Here is a 19,763-nt window from a genome sequence, read left to right on the forward strand (position 1 = left end):
ACATAAATCCTCCAGAGGGCCACGGTGACTCAACAAGCCCTACTGTTGACCGATATGTAGTGGCCTCAGCAGCCACAGCTGTTTGGCAATAATAATTTAATGGGGCTGAGAGGGAATCTCCTTTGACTGACCAGTGACTGTGAAACTGTACCAAATAAAAAGGTAATATGTCATTTCATTTTGGCATGTTTTCTAACAATGACAGCTGCGCTTTACCTGCAGGAGTTTCTGCACACACAGAGAGTGTCCATTTCTCGAAGCTAGATGAAGAGCACTTTTACCTGAAAGAGACAAAAGCAGATTTAAAACAACAATAACAACAACAAAAAAAGTTCATTTACAACCCACGATTTGCATGTATGCATATTTAGAGAAACACGCCACAACATGCAATTACCCCTCTGATGCACATACTACAAGTGTTTACAGTACATGTCACTGTACCCACAAAGAAGTACTTGTGTCGTTTAATCTGTTTAGAGGACTTCAAATGATGTTAGATTAATTCATTATATTAAATAGCAATGCAATATTTCTGTAAATACAGCATACAGATTTTTTTTCAGTCAAACTAGATTATGAAGTAATTTCATTGATGCTATAATAGCAGTTGTAATTTTAGTATTAAAATCTTTGTTACGCCCTTTATAGGGATGGGATTGCCGTTTTCTTCAGTCTGTGGAAAGTAACAGCATGATGTCATTTGTTATTCAAAGTATTTAGCATTACCTTTAGCTAAATGTAACCACACTTTTGAAGGTTGCATACTCTTTGCCTTAGTCGCTCTGCAGTGAGAACTGCTGTCACCAGTGGATAAAATTTATGAGGGTCTGCTCAGGTCCAAGCAACGTATACTCACAGCTGCAGAAATATATTGCGCCTTTAAGGGTCTGTGAGTGTGCATGCTAAATGGTTCTGAGCTATGAAGGTGATCATGCTCTTTTTCCAGTTTCCATAGCGCTTTTTTACATTTCACAGAGCGTTTGCAGACAAGTCAGTGTCTTCTATCCAAACTCTGAGTGACTGCTACAATCTGCTAGCAATCAAAGCAATCACGCACGAGGTTTTTGGTGCAACAAACTTACCAGCGGCGTCACTCGCAGTCACATCAACATTGTGTCCCAGGATGAGATTGAGGACTTCTACGTGTCCTCGTGTTGCAGCCAAATGAAACCTGGAAAACAAGAGAGAGATGGAGATTAATTAAAAATTAATAAATAAGAAATAAAAAAGCCAGAAAAGACTGACAGGGCATGGGTGAGAGGTATATAGAAGAGAGCAGAGAGCACAGAGTTGAGAAGGGCAAGTGAAAATGTGATAGGGTGTAAAGAGACAGGGGAGAGGGTAAAACTGAGAGACAAGAGAGGGGCTGCAAACTGATGCCTGGCTCCAAGCTATCAGCAGGATCAGCATTCTCAAAACATATAACGAGAGCCCTCAGGGTTTGTGAGGTCTCAGTGACAACTAGGAGCGACACAAACTTGCTTGTTTTGCAGAAAAAAAACTGTCTACCGACAAAAAATGTTGAATGCATGGTAATAGCTAATAGTTAATAGACATGAATAGTAAACTTATTGATATCTACAGCATCAATCAAGTGTTGTGACTGGGATATCCAAGCCAAATTATCAAATCTATCGACCAATGAGAACCATGTGACTCGACTGTACATACTCAGTGCAAGTTGAAGCGAAAGTGTTTAATGCACGATTGCTACACAGTGCACGTATTCCCTTGTTAATTGCCTACTTAGTTAAGCCGTTTCCCACTGCACGTGTTTTCCAACATGTATTTAATCATCACCTTCAACTGGAAACGTTCCAGCTGCGCTTGTCCAATGTAACCCACAGCAGCACTGCTGCTAGTCTCCATGCAAGACTGCAGAGCACTTGTGTGTAAGCTAATCTCTGTCTGACACCCACCCGGACACATGAGCCCGTTCATACACTAACCCCAAGTTATCTGCCAAGGAGACAGCTCGGCTGTCACCTCAACGCTGGCGTGGGTATTAAAAGCAGTGTTGATGACCAGAAGATGCTGATCTTCTGTGGAGCAGTGGCGTCCTGGGCTCTCCAGGCCAAACAGCAGATGGGAAGCAGAGTAAAGCTATCTAAGTGGGGGTATACAGGTGATACCTCTCACTAAGTTCATAACCTACATCACTTTCCATAAGGGAACTCAAAGAATGCTTTGGAATAAAGTTAAAGGTACATAAGTGCAATTAATTGAGTGCATTTCCCCATGACTTTGAAGAACAGAGAGCGATGACTGTCTTGACAGCAAATACAACTCAAAGCCAAAATGCTCAAGCCTGAAAATCTGGCATTTCTTGTCTCTACAATAATAAAATAAAGGCAAAAATACCAAAAATCCATCTTAAATAAAGTCTGATTTTCACCAAACACAAAGAACTGATGCTATAAATACATGGAGACCTCAGTGAAATGGTTAGACAAGATTTTTTGGGGAGACTAATGGCTCTGGCTTTAACAGAGCACATTACATTTTCACATCTGCTCCTTGGGGAGCTTTCAGGTTGTCAGTCTACTGGATATGGCTGCTATTTTTAAAAGAGTACACTTGTTTCTGGTTTCTATCAAACCCTAGTATGACGCTAGCTGAACCATGTGTGACAAAGTGCGTCTCTGAGGATACAACAGTCTATGTTCATATCTTACATTTAGCTCCCTCTTATCGGAAAGTGAATATTTGGTATGTGTGCACAAAAACATGCTGCTCTACTCGTTTCTGTAAAGCTCTGTCAATCACTGCTGCGCTTAGTTTTAAGAAAGTCCTCTAATGCCAGTGGTAAGTCACAACATCCATCATATCAAAATGAGAAGGTCAACATTGTTGCCTGGTAGCCAGACAAGGAGAACATTGCAATACATTTGATATATAACAAAGAGAATGGCAGCGACTGCTTAGTGTTGCTTCCTGTAAATCTATCATCAAGTTGGCCTCAAGATCACACACACACACACACACACACACACACACGAAACTCAGATCTTACAATAGTTAGATCAAAACAAAAAAAGCACACCCCAAAAGCACTTGAGCACAAAATTAGCTATTCACTCAGTGCCCGGATTGTGCTGAAGGTTTAGCTGACTGACTGTCTTTAGTGGTATGCTCATGCTGTCATGAGAACTACTTTTGCTGCTAGGCCCTTGTCTGCACAGAATGAGCATTAGTGATGGGTGGGCTTACCGCGCTGAGATCCAGCTAAAGCCACAGCAGAGATGCAAACTGTTTACTCAGCTGGAAGGTGCGATAGAAACACTTAGGGCTGAATTCATTAGCTCTACACAACGAGGCTAATCCAGGGCACACCAAATGATATATTGGGGGTAACAGCTTGTAATTAGTTTCCCCTCAGAGGTCCATGATTATAAGGAATCACCATTCGACATTCCTTTGTGGGCTTTTGCAAAGGCCAGAATACCATATGCACATGTTGCGTGTGTCTGTGTGTGTGTGGCCCAGTGAACTATAAGTGGCCTCGCTGAGGTGCGGTTCACTTTTGTTTTGGTTAGACGTGGCAAAAGCATGACCTCTTCCGGCCCCCCCTCGAATATTCATTCATTTTACAGTTAACCGGTTCTGATCCACAGGGGAACAGCGAATGATAAGCATGACTGTGTTTGGAAACAACAACCTCTGCAGGCTGTGGTTCTGGATTTAGTTCTGACAAATTCTAGCACCTTATTATGAGACCAGGCATTTATCAGGATGTGTGTATAATTGTGTTTATTCGCATGCATGTGCACATCGGTCTATGCGGTGGTGCCACAAGAGAATTTCACACACTGCTGAAAATACTCTGCACCTTTGCAGTCTGGGATCTGGAGCTCCAGAGTTTTATGGTTTAACAAAGGCTTTGTCAAAATAAACGTGCAGCACGGGCCAGAGACGAGTGACTCATTCATATATCTAGGATTAAACCGAGGGCGCCTGCCCGCCCGAAATGCTGGTGTCAGAATCTGTTTAAATTTAGGAAGAAAACAGAGCACCTCATTTTTTTAAAAACAGGTCAATGTATTGTTTTTCAAGGCTGAACCATTTTTATTAATAGCACTACATTAAAGGTCTGTCTGGGAGATGTGTTCATATCTGTGGTTTTGGATGGCTGAGAGGCAACATCAGAGAATTCCTCATACACGTTTCAGACTGACCTATTTTCCTTCTATTACTTACTGCCCTGTTAACACTGCAGGGTGCATATCGAGTTATTTGGAAAAAACCAAACAAACAACAACAACCTCTGAATACCTCAGGTTCTCACTTAAAACATGCTCCTCCAAGATGTCAAGAAATCGTGGTAATGGCCTGCAGCAGGGCCTAAATGTATACTTGGTGTTGCAAGCATCACAGAGGATCTAATCTTAATTTGCAGGGAGTCATTTCCTGTAGGGACTACATAAACTGCCTCCGGCCAATGTGGTCAAGCCTCGTGTCCACAGACATTCTTTACACCAGCTCCCACACTGACCTCCGGTCAAAGGGAAACTAAAAGGGAAATTTCTGGATATAAAAAATGGAGACAGAATCATGTACTGCACTCAGTTTCATTTTGTTGTGTTTATATTTGTGGAGGTTCATGCAGGGGTACGCGGTGCTTATTTAAGACATTCTGGAGCAAGAGTGACCTAATTCTGAAGGAATCTTATCTGGAAAAAAAGGTCAGGCATGTCACGCGGTGGGGAGATCACCACAATGTTTGGAATTGCTGTTGCTGGTTTTAGATTTACAAATCTTTGACAATCCATGCTGGACTCAAACACAAACGTTTCAGTGATTTCTAATCTGTACACTGTCATCTCACTGTACTACACTTCGTGTGGTACGCGTGTGTGCTGCTGAAGCTCAAAGCTCTGACTATACATGTCAACATACTGCACATGGATGCATGTGTGTCTGCATACAGATGCATGCGCCTGTGTTTACTTACGCAGAGCGTCCTTCCACGTCAAGCTTAGTGGGGATGATGCCCTTCTTGTTGAGAACAGCAGACACCTTGTCCACCTCGCCACGCTCCACTGCCTTCATCAGCCGATCATCATACTTGTTCCAGTCTGTGTTCTGTCAATGATGATAGCAAACTATCAGACATTTCTATCCAAACAGTTATACATTTCACCAAGGCTGTACTTACTTTAACAGCTGAGAGTAATAGCTATAATTTGGTCCCGAGGAGTTTTAGCTGACTAGCAAACGCAACCCGGGCACAAACACACATAGAACAAAGTCCATTTCTGAGTCATTTTTCCTTTTCTGCTATAATAACAGACAAGAATAGACCTTAATGTGCCAGGAATTTGAAACGCTTCATGAGTTGTTGCTGCAAAGCAAGGAAACAGAGTACTCTTAAACCTCCTGATAAGAATGTGGCTCTTTACACTGAAAGTCAAAATAAAGACAAAGCAAAAACAAGCAAGCGCAAATTTTAATCATAACCAAGATTCAAAACAGGCGATGTGTACACAGAGAGCTGATCTAACGCCTCAGAAGAGTTCTGCCACTGCACTGCTGCTTCTGTAAAGCACAGCTTTCGGCTACATTCACACTGTTCATGAAATCAGAGCTCCAATAACGGTGGTGACAAGGTAAAATTATTGGCAATGAATACCTACAAAGTGCATGGAGGTGCATTTCAGCCAGCGGCTCATCTTGGGTGAGTGGAGCTGGTCCTTGCACCGTGCTACTGAAAAAGTTGCCACTTTTCTGGTTTACAAAAGCAAAACTAGAGAAAAACAGTACAAAAATCCCCCTCAGTCTCTCAGTGCACTCCACCAGTGAGTGCAACAACAAAAAAGAAAGGATGAGAAGACAGAAGGGTGAGAGTCTGTAACGCAGAGGAGGTCCTCTTATGGGAGGTTTAACCTCAGGAATCTTTCTCACTTGCGGCAAAAAAGTCCATTTCGCAAGATTTTTCTAAGCATTCCTCTGTTGCTCATGAGCGCTTCCGGCAAGTTCATCACTGCACAGCAGTTTAGTTGATCGTTAAAGGGAGGAGAAGGAGGAGTGATTGAGGAGAAAAGAACAGAGGTGGAGAAGCAGTAGGGCCAGCCCTGCCAGCCCTGGGACCTGCCCTGGCCGGCAACTGCAACTCCTCCTCTGGTGGGGGAAGTCAGCTCAGCCTGGCTACCGTTCACCTCCCTCAAGTGCCGTCGCCTCTTTTCCTCAACTCAGTCTCCCTTTCTTCTGGTACTCTTCCTGCTGTTTTCTGTCTGAAAAAACAAACTCAACGCTCTTTCTTGTCGAGTAGTAATGAAGGGTTTCTCTCGCTGCCTCTTCTCTTCTCTATCAGTGGTCTCCAGCTTCTTCACCCCACCAAATGGCAAGGTCAGTCAGGCTCAGTGAGGTAAATATGTGAACTCTCACAGGTTTAAAATATCACCCCCTCCCTGGTAAACAGCAGCGGTGCAGACAGCCCTGCAGACTGGTTACCTCTTTATTTTTTGACCCTCCAACCTTTCTGTAGTGACTGATAGGAAGACAGTGGCTAAGAATACATTCTGGACATGCCTCCAGCATGAGTAATGGCTTTAATGTCCATCAGCACTGCCAGCATGCGACAAGGCCAGCCAAAAAGACCGTGCTTACATCGCCACCCCCCCACACACACACACCGTGCTCTCTGCTTGCCTCCCATCTGAAAATATTAATGTCAGAGGGGGATTATGGTTTGCACATTTTGAAGTGGTCTTGGCACTGACCCTCAAAGGATACTACGGGGCCAAAAGCTGCTGTTAACCCATCCATCTAAACGGGGTGGTGTGGCTCCAAAGCCCCGTGATCCTTGCAGTGCGGCAGCAGGGTTAGACGACAGCCTTTTTACAACCGTCTGTGACTGCAACCCCTCCAAAACCTGCATCTATATTGCCTCCTCGCTTTCACTGATACACTTTAAAATCACAACTTTAACTTACTGGGTAAAACATCACGGAAAAACAGAAGTTTAAAAAAAAAGGGGGACACACAGACATCAATCTATGGTGAGGAAGACAGGATACAAGGAGACCCGTTTAATTTACACACTACATCAGCTCCTCATGTTACTGCCCGCTGCCAGACTGGCGTTAACAGAGCAACACTGATATCCACAAACATGCAGAAAGACCTCCTCCGCATGACATGTCGTATCATAAGAAGTAGGTGTCAACTTACGAAAGCTGCTCGCCCTCGCATAGAGACAAAGCCGCCAAAATGGCACCTAGCCACCACATACGTCGGTCACGTAAATATCTCACACTGCTTTGCTGCTGTGTGTATTTGTTTGGGAATCTGTTTATGTACTAGTTAATATTAGGGCTGTTAGCAAGCAAGAGGTGCCACCGCAGTAGTCCCTGTCTTTCAAGGGGAGCTGATCGACATATAATAACTTGATGTTGTGAAGAGAAATAGATCATCTGTGCTTGTTGTTGTAACATATGTGACTTAAACTATCTGCAAACTGAACAGAACAGCAAACAGCAAACTAAGAAAAGTTTTCCAGATATGATTCCCACTTTCTTGAGCAGTCAAAGGTTTTAAACATGAATGAGTTTCCTTTACAAGCTGGAAGGATGATGATTGCAACAGATGACAATATCTAGTTACATGTAATGACGCCAACATGATGTCAATGTATCTTCCTGTTTTACTTTCATATCTCAAACTGAACATTGCTGACACATATTTACCAGGATCAGGGGAAATACTCCCTATACTTTAACAGAACAAAAAAAGTAATGTTTTGGCTAATTTAGAGATATCGCACTTTTGTTTATAGCAGTCTGAGCACTGTTTGAAGTAAATGCAGCAGAGTCATCCAACTAAATTACCGATAGTCAGAAAATCACCAGTTATTTTCTTGAGGATAAAAGCTTCACATGGGAGTTTCCCTCCAGGACTAATCCATTGCTTTTGCCAGTGAGATAAAACAATCTACCCACAAAGAACTGCGTGTTCTGGAAACACCTCTGCTTTTCCATGACACTGGACCTGGCCTGAATGCTAGGTCATCTTTTAAATGACCTGGCATTTACTTGACATTTATTGAAATTAACGGGTTGCAAACAAGCTGTTTGGATGACCGCATGACTAATCTGACATCAGAGGAGCAGCTTGAATGACATCTGTGATTCATTTCAAATTGCTTAATCACAGTTGTGTGGAAAAGAGTTAGGACCTTTTTCTTCAGTACTAAATAATAAACAGTTGTATCCTTTAAATACTCTCCTCCCTAAAATTTGAAGTTTTGAAGGGGAAACTCCTACAAATAAATATGCAGAAAGACCAGCTGCAGAAATAACTGAGTCCATGGCTTTACATCAGCGGTCCCCAACCTTTTTTGCGCCACGGACCGATTTATGTCCAACAATATTTTCACGGACCGGCCTTTAAGGTGTCGCGGATAAATACAACTAGGGCTGGGCTATATCATACCGTTCACGGTAATACCGGTGTAATTTTGGGCAACGATAGGAAAATGAAATATCGCGATAGAATATGGGTAAAACGCGCATGCGCAGTGCCTATGTTTACATACGCACATGGCGACAACGCAGAATGAGAAGAGCGAAAGTGGATCGTTAAATGAAACGGATGAACCCGAATTGGTTTGTAAAAATGCTGCAACTTCAGTGGTGTGGAACTGGTTTAGCTTTCGTCCGTCAGATACACAACAAAGCACTATTTTTGGTAGAGCATGCTAGCGGGCCGTCGTTATTACCGTGTTGTTTGGAAAATACGGCACACTTAAAATCAATCCTTTGATTTTTCTGAAAATCGACAGTGCCCCTTATAATCCCGTGTGCCTTATGTATGAATTCTGGTTGTGTTTACTGACCTCGAAACGATTTTATGTGGTACACGGCGCTCGAAAATCTGTCAAATGTTTTAGTACGACTTTGCTAAGCTACGAACCCGCACCGCTTGATGGATTGTCGGAGCATTACGGCTATCGTAGGCAGGAGCCTGGCGGAGTGATACGTACTGTGCTTCAACATATAACACAGGTATTGTGTGTATATAACCTCTTTTTAAGTTTTGTGGCTATTATACATGGTTATGCTGAGGATATGTTGGCCAATTTCCACTGGAAATGCCTTTTGGTTAAACTGTCAGCAAGGAATTTGCATTTGCACTGTTACGTTTTTATATAACTTTAATCCAGATAAAAAACAGCTGCTTGTTTAAGTGAAAATACATTGATGGGGTTTTTTGCAATAATAAAGTTGTGGAGTTGTAAAGTATTTTGTCTAGTGTCAATTATATCATCAGTTATATCGTTATCGCAAATTTTCAAATGTATATCGTGATAAATATTTTTGGTCATATCGCCCTGCTCTAAATACAACAAAATAAAACCAGTACCGATACCAAAAAAAGAAGCTTTATTAATAACACACTGGAAAAGACCCAGGGAAACAGAGTTAACGATAAAAACGATAAAAAAAATAACAAAAACCCTGAAAACCATAAATTTCACAGCCTCAACTCTCGCGGCCCGGGGGTTGGGGACCGCTGCTTTACATGATTACATTTTCCCCGCACCTCTTTTGTAAATCCTGACAGTAGTGGTTCTTTGAATCTACTACATAAAGCAGCAGATTGACGTTTATCTATAGATTCTTTGAGCTTGAGATCCCATCCCAGGGGCCTTAACACAGGGTGAGACCTTGTCTTATTGTTTCACCTGAAACCTCGGCTGATAATGACCCACAACCTTTTTCACACCTTGGCTCATGCGAGGGGGGTACATGTTTGCAAACTACTGCTGTCGAATTTATAAATGCAGACATGCCAACACATTGCCATCAGTCTACGTCAGTGAGCACAACTCGAAGAGACTCAACTGGCTGCCAGCTGGTTCTGTTAAATCTGAATTTCTGTCTATGCAGACATTAACAGATATGCTCATTTATCACAGTTAACTCCTGTATTATAGGAAACAGATTGGATGCAACTGCCAACTAGACCCCATTCAACTGAGTGATAGCAGACTGTAAAACCATAAATGTTTAAACAGAGTCAATCTCATTTTGAAGTATAAAAAAATAAATAAATAACCGAAGTGAGATAACATTTCCTTACTGGATAAAACGGATACTGACAAATTTTAATTTTGGAACATAATTAGCAGTCGGAAAAAAAAGGTGATACACCACAATATATGTGCAATAGTCAGAATATTGCAACATATTAAAAATTGTGATAATAATGTATCATAAGTGAAGCACTAGGCATGGATTGAGCAATTACTTTCCAGTTCTGATCTGATACGGATATCTTGAATATGAATTGGCTGCGGATAGGCTGACTCTAAAAAGGTCCAGCTTTGGATCATTTTGGATCGGACCAATATTCCAATATCCCATTTATCCAAATATTGGATAAATGTATTCCTAATTGGTACCCAAAGCCATGTCATTTAGTGAAAAAAGTGGTCATGTTTATCCTCTGGGCTGAATATCTACACCATTAAAAAGCCCATCCACACACATGACTTGAACACTTGTGATACTGTAATCTCCACAAAGGCAGGGCTCATTAGCATTGCTGTAACTGGAGCCACAGTGAGACTTCAAGAGATGTACACAGAAGTTAAAAACAAAAATCTCTGTAATTTTTTTAATTAGTCCAAAACAGAAAACCTTAACAGGCATGGAGCAGCCAGCTTTACAGTGTCTGTATTAAACCTGCATACAAGGCGTTACTGACTCAATATTCTGCTAAAGCTTCTATTTTAACACAGTGACCTAGAGGACAAGACGTCACCTGACACTGGATCAGACAGGTTAGGCCTTTCTACCTGTCTGCACAAATTATTCTGGCTGCATGGTAATATGTCACTTAGAGACTCTCGCCATCTTCAGCTCAGATGTTCCGTCACTTCTCCAACACCTCAGTTTCCTGCCTCTCTCAGCCGCTGGCGAGACTAATAGGTCTCCAATATCCTCACAGATGAAATCACCAGCAAGAAATATCTAAGCGGACATCTGATAAGAGACTGAAGTCAGGATCACAACATAAAGCTTTACGCCAATATGGTAAGTGATAGTTGTGTCCAACGTCAAACTGCAGTTACAGATCTAGTTTTATGATATCCACTACGGGATCCTCTTGATTATAAAAGTCATCTGCGAAGACACAGACATTAAGCCATGAAATATAACCCTTTGACAATTTATAGGAAATGTGTCTCTGTAAATACAGGCAGAACCTTTTTCCCCATTTAGAGCTTTATCTCAAGCTTCAGATTTTCAGAAGTCTTCAGAAGTCAGACGTGTAATGCAGCACATGGGTGAACTCAATGGATGCATTGATCTTCCTCACAAAGGTCACTCAGGGGTTCATGTGAGCTCAAATGGAGAAATGTTCCAAAATTCATCTGAAGCTAAACTGAGGCTTCAGAATAAGATATAATAATGCAGTCGAAATGTAGCTTGACGTTAAACAGGACACGAGTAAGAGTTTAGAGACATATACACTCACTGGCTGCTTTGTTACATAAACCTGTTCAACTCGGCATTAATGCAAATATCTAAATCAGCCAATCAAACTCGGTGCATTTAGGCATACAGAGATGGTCAAGATGACTAACTTAAGGTCAAAAAGAGCATCAGAATAGAGCAGATGGTTTAAGTGACTCTGAACATGGCATGGTTGTTTTTGCCAGAGGAGTTAGTCTGAGTATTTCAGAAATTGCTGATCTACTGGGATTTTCCCACACGGCCATCTCTAGGGTTTACAGAGAATGGTCTGAAGAAGAGAAAATATTCAGCGAGCCACAGTTTTCTGCAGGAAAATGCCTTGCTGATGCCAGAGGTCAGAGGAGAAAGGCCAGACTCCTTCAAGTTAATAGAAAGGCAACAGTAACTCAAATAACCACCGAGGCATGCAGAAGAGCATCTCTGAACAGACTGCGCTGTACCATACCCTCTGTGACAATACTGTATGCATTTTTATGTGATATAAAAATGTCAAGTTGTGATATCATTCATTTATGTTCCCTACTGTGTGTAACAGTGAGACTAGCCCAGGCATGTCAGAGCATAAGAGCTGCGTGTCAACCTCCAGTGATGATCTAGTACCTATATAGGAAGTTTCTTATAGAACCTCCAACAAAGTGCAACTTTTGCAAAATATACAAGAAAACAGCTCCAGCTAAAGGTGGAAAAGACACACCGCTGAGTGCAAACAGTCTGTGAATGAGGAGGTGCTAGCAGCCGTAGATGTGCAGCCCAAATGACTCCACTGAGCAAGATAAAACATCCCAGGTAGTTTTTTAGCTTTACTATATGACATTCTTGAGCATATCCTGATGAGGTACAAGGTTGTGTTACTTTAGGTCTTGTTAAACTGAAGTGTTGGGAATTATTTTCACATACAATTTCCAAGGAAAACACTACATAGGCTACTTTTGTGCTTATATTTGACTTATTCTTGCTCTGCTGCTGTACTGCTGGAACCTTGTTTCAATAGAGTCACATTTCAATCTAGGAAGTATATCATCAGTGACAGTAGCTCAGTTGAAAAATCCTGTTCATTAATGTACACTTCCGAATGTTGCTGCCTGCAAACATCAATAAAATGTTCTTGGTTTTTTCCCTTTATCATCAGAAATATTGTGTTCACAGATTTTCTTGATATATCGTGATATAATTATAAGATTATACCGCTCACCCCTAATACACACCAAACATTGAAGCAGATAGTCTACAGCAGCAGAAGACCACACTGGGTTACTTGTCAGCTAAGAACAAGAACTGAGGCTACAATCTGCACAAACTCACTAATAATTGGGCAAAAGCAGACTGGAAAACTGTTGCATGGTCTGATGAGCCTCGATGTCTGCCACAGCATTTGGATGGTACAGTCAGAACTTGGAGTAAATGACACAAAAGCGCAAATCCATCCAGCTTTGTATAAACAGTTGGTGATGGTGGAGTGGGGGATATTTTCTTGACACACTTTAAGTTTTTAACCAGCCACCATCAGTTCAACAACATCCACCGGCAATTGGCAGTATATTTGCAGAGCTGTGTGTGAGCTGTGCATTTTTGTTTGAAACCTTAAGAGGACCTTAGAAGCCCCTGCAACCTCAAAGAGAATAAACAAGTAAGAATAACATAGGCAATCGGACAACAACCACTAGAGCATGCTTTGAATTTTGCTTTACATAGCAAAACTGAGAAAATGATGCACTGCTGCATTTCCTTGGTATTTAAGATAAACACACATGTTACAGTAACTAAATGACACGTGTTCAAACAAACTAGAGCTTCCTGAAGATGATGACCAATATATTGCATGACTAACATAAAATCTGTACTTTTGGTTTAGCAACATGTCCAAACAGGACACCAATCTTCTGCTACTATTTTTATCATTTATCCCTAGAGATACCTGTTTGTGGCATTAAAATAGCTGCATGCTTTGTGAATATCTCAATGACAATTTGATTTATTGGTGCGATATGCTGTGGCAGTTAAAAAGCCAAAACTCTAGCTGGGTCAGTGTAAACGAGACCCTCAAGAGCTTAAATATCAGAAACTGTGCCACAGAAATCTCTCGAAGTGGCACATAAACAAACAATGCAGGAACACGGAGCAGTTTTCATGAACGGTCAGGTGACCATGAAGGAAAGATGGGAAATCCTGTTTGTAATTTTTAAACTCAGTGGGACACTTTATAATAATCTTCTCTGTTACTGATGAATATATGCAGCTCTCCGGCATACCTTTTCTAGCATTGCAGTTTGAGGCGGGAGTGTTTTTACACCAGCGCCCATACCATCGCACACATCCCTTTAATCTGTGACCACAGACCTGTGCGTAACGCGGTGAGCTGTGCAACTGTCTGAGCATGTAGGGTGTAACTGAAACCCCTGAGGGCCAGAGACAGAAAGGGTGCAGGAGAGAAAGACTGGGAGTATGTGAGCCAAACACACAAGGACAGGAGTGGGGTGGAGGTGTGAAAGTGACAAGATGCAGCATGCTTGCAGTCAATCTGTCATTTTGGAACAGGTAAGCTGATGCTTCACAGTAAAAGCCCCTCGCGCATTTGGGCCGACGCTGATGGTTCAAGCCAGGTGTCTGGAGAAAACGAGGCACTGGTTGTCGGAATGTATATGAAGCATGTCTGGATAGCTGCTAAGAACAGAGTCATTCTTCCAGGTCTGGATGCATAAGAACAGACAGAAACGCCCTCTGGTGGTCAGCAGAAAAATAACAAGTCAATGTATATCTGCATGCTCTGACCGAGAGGATAGGTGGTTAGCATCAAAAGCATTAATAACACAATGGTAAGCTAAAGAGAATCGAAAGCAATTGTATCTTACAAGTATTTCTGCAAATAACAGAAAATGTATTACAGATACAAGTATGTATGAGAAAATTCTAGCAATCATTAGTACAAACTTCCATCACGCAGTCAGTGCCAGGTGCTTATATAAGACCACTGTCAGGTGTTATTGTTCTCAGCAGCTGTGAATCTATTGAGCATTCAGTGCTCAAGAAACAACAGAAAGTAAAAGGAAATACTGACTTAGATTAAGCACAAATTTACCAACTGCATAAGAATGCAGCCTTTGCACTATGACACACAAAAAATGAAACATGGTGCCAACTCTGCAGTGACTGCTGAAACAGATCAGGATACAAAAATGTGTGAAGCTCTGAATATCTGTTAGCGTGCAGTAAGGTGAGTTGTTAATCTGCATAAAGTGTGAAGGTTTAAGACACTTACGTAAAGCCTAACCCTGTGGGAACTAAAATAAAGCCCATATGGTAAAGTGGCTTTCTGGGAGTTTCCTGGTGATCCTCCAAAGATATTCTTACTTGTGCTGCCCAAAATGGAGACTAGCCAACCCAATTATTAGGTCAAACCATTTTAGATGACACTTGACCCAGAGGGCAAAACTTTTCCCAGCTATTTTCCCTCAACTTCCGTGACCTGCTGCCAGGCCCGAGATCACCTTCCTCATTCCCTAAACCCAGTGGCCCTTGCCCCTGCCAACTCACCTGGAAAGGCAGTCTAATGACAAACCAGTAAGCCACGTTCTATAAGAAAGTCACTGAAGTTGTTGTTCAGCAGTACTTGCCACTGACAACATGCCACCACAACTCTGCAGCTCCAGCTCCACGCAAGAAAAAGGAAGGAAGCCCACCTCACTGCAGTACCAGTGAGGTGGGCTGCTAGTGAGGGAATACTTGGGTCACTAATGCAGAAACACTACAGCAAATTAAAAAAGTATTGTCTTCCTTAGAGAGGTAGTATATTTTGAAAATGTTCCTAAAATTTACATTTTCAGCCCCTGAAGGAAAACACACAGGAGGATCTGTGGGACAGCAGCACTTTAGTGTTATTTTGCTGAAGGAAGCATTATGAACAAGCAGCACCCCAAGAGCACAAACCTCCACAAGGAAGCTCATTCTCTGGGTAGTATTTAATTTTAAGAGATTTTGTACATACTCATTTTTTTTGTTATTTGGTATTTTTAAATGTACTTTAAAACATTTGCAGTTCAGTAAAAACATGTACAAAGAGCAGGCTTTTGTTATTTGCCCTTTTTAAACCCATTCTGATATACTTGAAATGATTTAAGTACAATTATTTTTTTATTCTTTTATATTTATATGACTTTAGTACATGGGTCAATAAAAATGTTATGATATTCAAATTTTTATGTATTTAAATTGTAATAATTTGCTACTCTAATGTACATAACAAAGTCATAATAAAATAATATCTCAAATATCTGATATTTAAAATCCCCATATACAATTCCCTGTATGGCAAAAGCGCAACAATGGCAGTAAGAAACATTGCTTTAAATCGCTCTATACATCATTATTAACACTTTATTATCACCTTCAGATCAATCTAATGACCTGAGAGGTCAGAGGTCAAATGTGTCATATTTGAAATCTTTACACTGTACTACCTATATGCTAATAATATAAATCCCACTTAAACTCATTAAGTTGACTTTGGTGGATTTAATCCAAAATTTTAATGGACTGTTAACGCGATCTCACTCCACACCATCCTTTGTGTAACTGTATGTGTAGAATAGCAGAGTAAAAACCACAGGATTCTTTGGTCTCTAATGGCGGTATGTGGTTAAGCAAGAAACGCTTTGGGCATGCTGGTACTTGGGCAGAAATACTATGTTGACACTTGTTTGGTCGGTTCTCTCTCACTGTCTCTCTCACTCCCTCAGTCACTCACTCTCACATGAACACACACACACAAACTTTGGTGTAAAACTTGAAATACTACAACTGAAATGCACTTACATGTGGTGTATTTACTGTAAATACGAGCTTACTAATTTTCCATATATATTATTATCATGCAACACACCAAAACATCAGTAAACATACTTCATAAAATCTCCCTAGTCTTACACCTAAAGACCTCTGACAAACAAAAACAGTAACATAAATGTATGTAACAACATAATATCCAATAAACAATAATTTAACAATTACTACACTGACTAAAACTATCAGAAAAAATGCAATTCTGGAGAACACCTGACTCATGCCTGTTACAAAGCAGGCACTGGCTTGCCCCTCTGACATTGTCCAATGCACACATATTCTTTCCTATGACCACCTTCTTCCAAGAAAAGTCTATTTCCACATCTCAAAACACAGCAGATGCACATTCACGCCACAAATAGAGCATCAGTTAACTCTGCTGCACCAGGTTTCCATCAACACGCACTAAACAGAGACACTGGCAGCCACCATAAAGAGATATACAGCAAAAGACAGCATGCTCTGTGTGGCAGGTATTAGGACTGGGCGATATGACCCAAAATTCATATCTCGATATTTTTTAGCTGGATGGCGATATACGATATATATCTCGATATTTTTTTTTTAAAGCCATAAGGTAAGAACAAAAAGAGAGTTCTTAGTCAAAGCTGTGTCCCAGATGTCACACAGGCACTTTTATTAACATACAGCGTAGATGTACATGAAGAAATTGCTCAAAAATAAATTGAGTAAGCCCACCCAAAGTCAGCCCCTGTGGGCTGCATGTCGTTAGCGCGGTTAGCTCATTAGCGCGGTTAGCTCGCTAACACGTTGACGCCGTCCAGCCCCACGCACGGGGCGATCCGCGGTAACTCGTTAGCGGAGATTTGCCGTGTCCATCTTGTCGTTGCCTGCAGGTGAAACTATGGGGGAGGGGGAGTTGTATTCAGTGAAGGAGAGGCGAGGCCCAGTAACGTTGCATAGAGACAAAAGTGGACGAAAGAGAGGCAAACTTGCAGCTCCACAAGTATAATTATAACGTAACATATACTATATCGATATAAACGATATTGTCACATCTTATATCTCGTATAAAAATATATTGATATTTTTAAAAAACTCGATACATCGCCCAGTCCTAGCAGGTATTCCATCTAGTCTATAACCTTTTAGTGGCTATTGCACAAATAATACATACTGCTTGGTGAATGAACTTCACACATCTTAACAAGGCATTTGTTTCATTTTAAAAATAATAAAATGACTGTATAATGTCATAAAAAGCAGACTTGTCTAGATCTCCAGTGACCACCTGTAGCTGAACCCAGCAGTGGTGTTGAAGCGAAAGGCACTGATTGGCTGCACCGCTTTGTTTCTCTCACTATCTTGTTTGTTCGTGACGACAAAGGGAACAGTGATTTTTTGAAAAAGTAACAAAACCGTCCAACTATGTTGGTGACTCCACATTTTTCATACGGCAGAGGCACGTGTCTAATCTGCAGACAGACAGAAACATACAAACAGAGAGAGCACAGCTTGATAGGGCTTAGTCCCTGCTGCTGAACAGCAGTTTGTCCTTCATCAGCAGAATCTTTGTCCCTCTGTTGCTCAGCATGACTGATTGACTGACTGTGTGTGTGTACGTACAATCTGACGTCAGCTGAAGCCCACCCAAAGTCAGTCAATAAACTAAGCCCCTTCTCACATGCCAACCTCCCCATCACTGCCCTGACACACACTCACAGTTCATGTTACACATAAACAAACTGAATGCAAAGCTCACACATGACAAACATGGTACAACAACAACAACAAAAAGACACATGCACTTAACCACCAGAAACAAATTTATGTTCCCTGGTTGATGCAATACAGGATGAGCGCTCTGCTCCATGCAAGCAGTGGGAGGGAGCACAGCATGGGAACGCAGACGGGTAACACTGCTGGGATGACCTCACGGCCGCTCTTATGGAGCCAGACGTTAATCCTGAAACAACAGATCACTGTGTTGCCACTAACTATACAGCCGATACAACATCCAGCCTAAAGCAAACATGCGCTGAGTCTGTTTGACAGTTTGTCTCCTTTGGTCAACGCAGTCAATTACTATTACTGTTAATGGGGGAATAAGACGGGGCTTTATTGTCTTGTGCACTGGTACATAAATATTCCTCATAAAATAATACTAAGAGGCAGCATGTCTGAATAAATTACCCAGCACAGCACTATTCCAACCGCACACAGTTATAGGGAAATGGAAAATTAAAAACAACAAAACACTAGGTCCTGATTACTGGTATGAGAGCTTCATAATGAAGCAAAGCCTGCTATCTAACAGGCAAGCATACACGGCATTTAGTCAGACAGGCGCTCGTCATGAGATTTAAACAGCCTTACAGTCTGACCAAGGATTAGCTCAAATGAAACACTCAGTCCATCCGAACTGAACCCCAAAAAGTAAACACCACACACACTGTGAAAATTAAGCAGGGTGGAAAAGAGGATTTTAATCAAATCTCGCCCCCCTCCAGCAGAGGTTAAGAACGCCTGCTGGGTGTCTCCAAGTTGCAGCCTAAACTTGCTAAAGGAGCTACATAAGTAGGTAGTTTAAGAACGCTCAGTGGGTAGAAAGAAATTCCTAGGTGTTTAGGAGGCTGTAAAACATGCAAGCTCCCCACAAAGGCAATAGTTTATCAGTACAAATAAACAGACGTCTCATCTTCCTCTAACACAGCCGTTTAGAAAAGCAGGGTTCTGTTTCAGCAAGCATTTTGTCTCTATGTGAACAAAGTCTAATATGTACTAAAAAGCTGGACCTGGCTTAGTGACAGGCATGTTATAAATTCTCTGTTTATTTGTCCTGCCTTGCAGACCGAGGCACAGCCAGACAAAACACGCACTTGCAGACAGAATATACTTCACTTCCCTGCAATGCCTCGCAATGCACTCTGCAGAGGGTAAAAACACAGCAGCAGACCTTTACAGAGATCGCCAAGGAGTGACAGTAACCGCAGGCTTGACAAACCTCAGCATGTGACACCAGGCAGGTGGGAAAAAAGAGCAAATTTGGTTTCACACAGGCTCAATTCTAATGAGTAATTAGCCGGTACCATTTCTGAAAAGGTCAGTACCAAGATACCAAGATAAGTGCCTAGACTTAAAAGCAGCCGCGGGTAACAAATAATCCTTCCACAGCATCTTTGAAACCACGAGGGTTTTACTAAGACAGCTCTTTGATAGATCATGTTGACTCAAGGCTTTCCTTTAGTCACCCTGGCTTGAGCTGCACGAAAAGTGCGTGGCTGTAAAAAAAAAAAAAAAAAAAAGTTAAAAAAAAGCGTACTCTCAATTTATTTTATTGTTATTTTTATTTTTGTTAGCCAAATTTGTAGTTTTCTTAATGTATTTAAGGCCTTTGTCACTCAGTGAGATAGACAGTGTTGCAGTCCAGCAGAGCAAGCACGTAACACTGATTTCTTTAACTACACGATAAAATATACAAAA

At 41.4% G+C, this 19,763-nt stretch overlaps 1 protein-coding gene across 1 annotated transcript in view; it reads right to left on the minus strand.

Annotated features, from left to right (window-relative positions):
• Nucleotides 1–19,763, minus strand: part of uacab (uveal autoantigen with coiled-coil domains and ankyrin repeats b) — a 45,447-nt gene that overhangs the window by 15,280 nt on the left and 10,404 nt on the right. The window contains exons 2-4 of the mRNA XM_063472393.1: nt 4,955–5,085; nt 1,086–1,174; nt 217–281 (exon numbers count right to left, since the gene is read on the minus strand). Of these exons, the coding sequence (XP_063328463.1) occupies nt 217–281; nt 1,086–1,174; nt 4,955–5,085 (285 nt within the window). The remainder of the gene's footprint in view (nt 1–216; nt 282–1,085; nt 1,175–4,954; nt 5,086–19,763) is intronic.

Source organism: Pelmatolapia mariae, linkage group LG1 (genome assembly GCF_036321145.2).
Source record: "Pelmatolapia mariae isolate MD_Pm_ZW linkage group LG1, Pm_UMD_F_2, whole genome shotgun sequence".
In the NCBI taxonomy this organism is placed as follows: domain Eukaryota; kingdom Metazoa; phylum Chordata; class Actinopteri; order Cichliformes; family Cichlidae; genus Pelmatolapia; species Pelmatolapia mariae.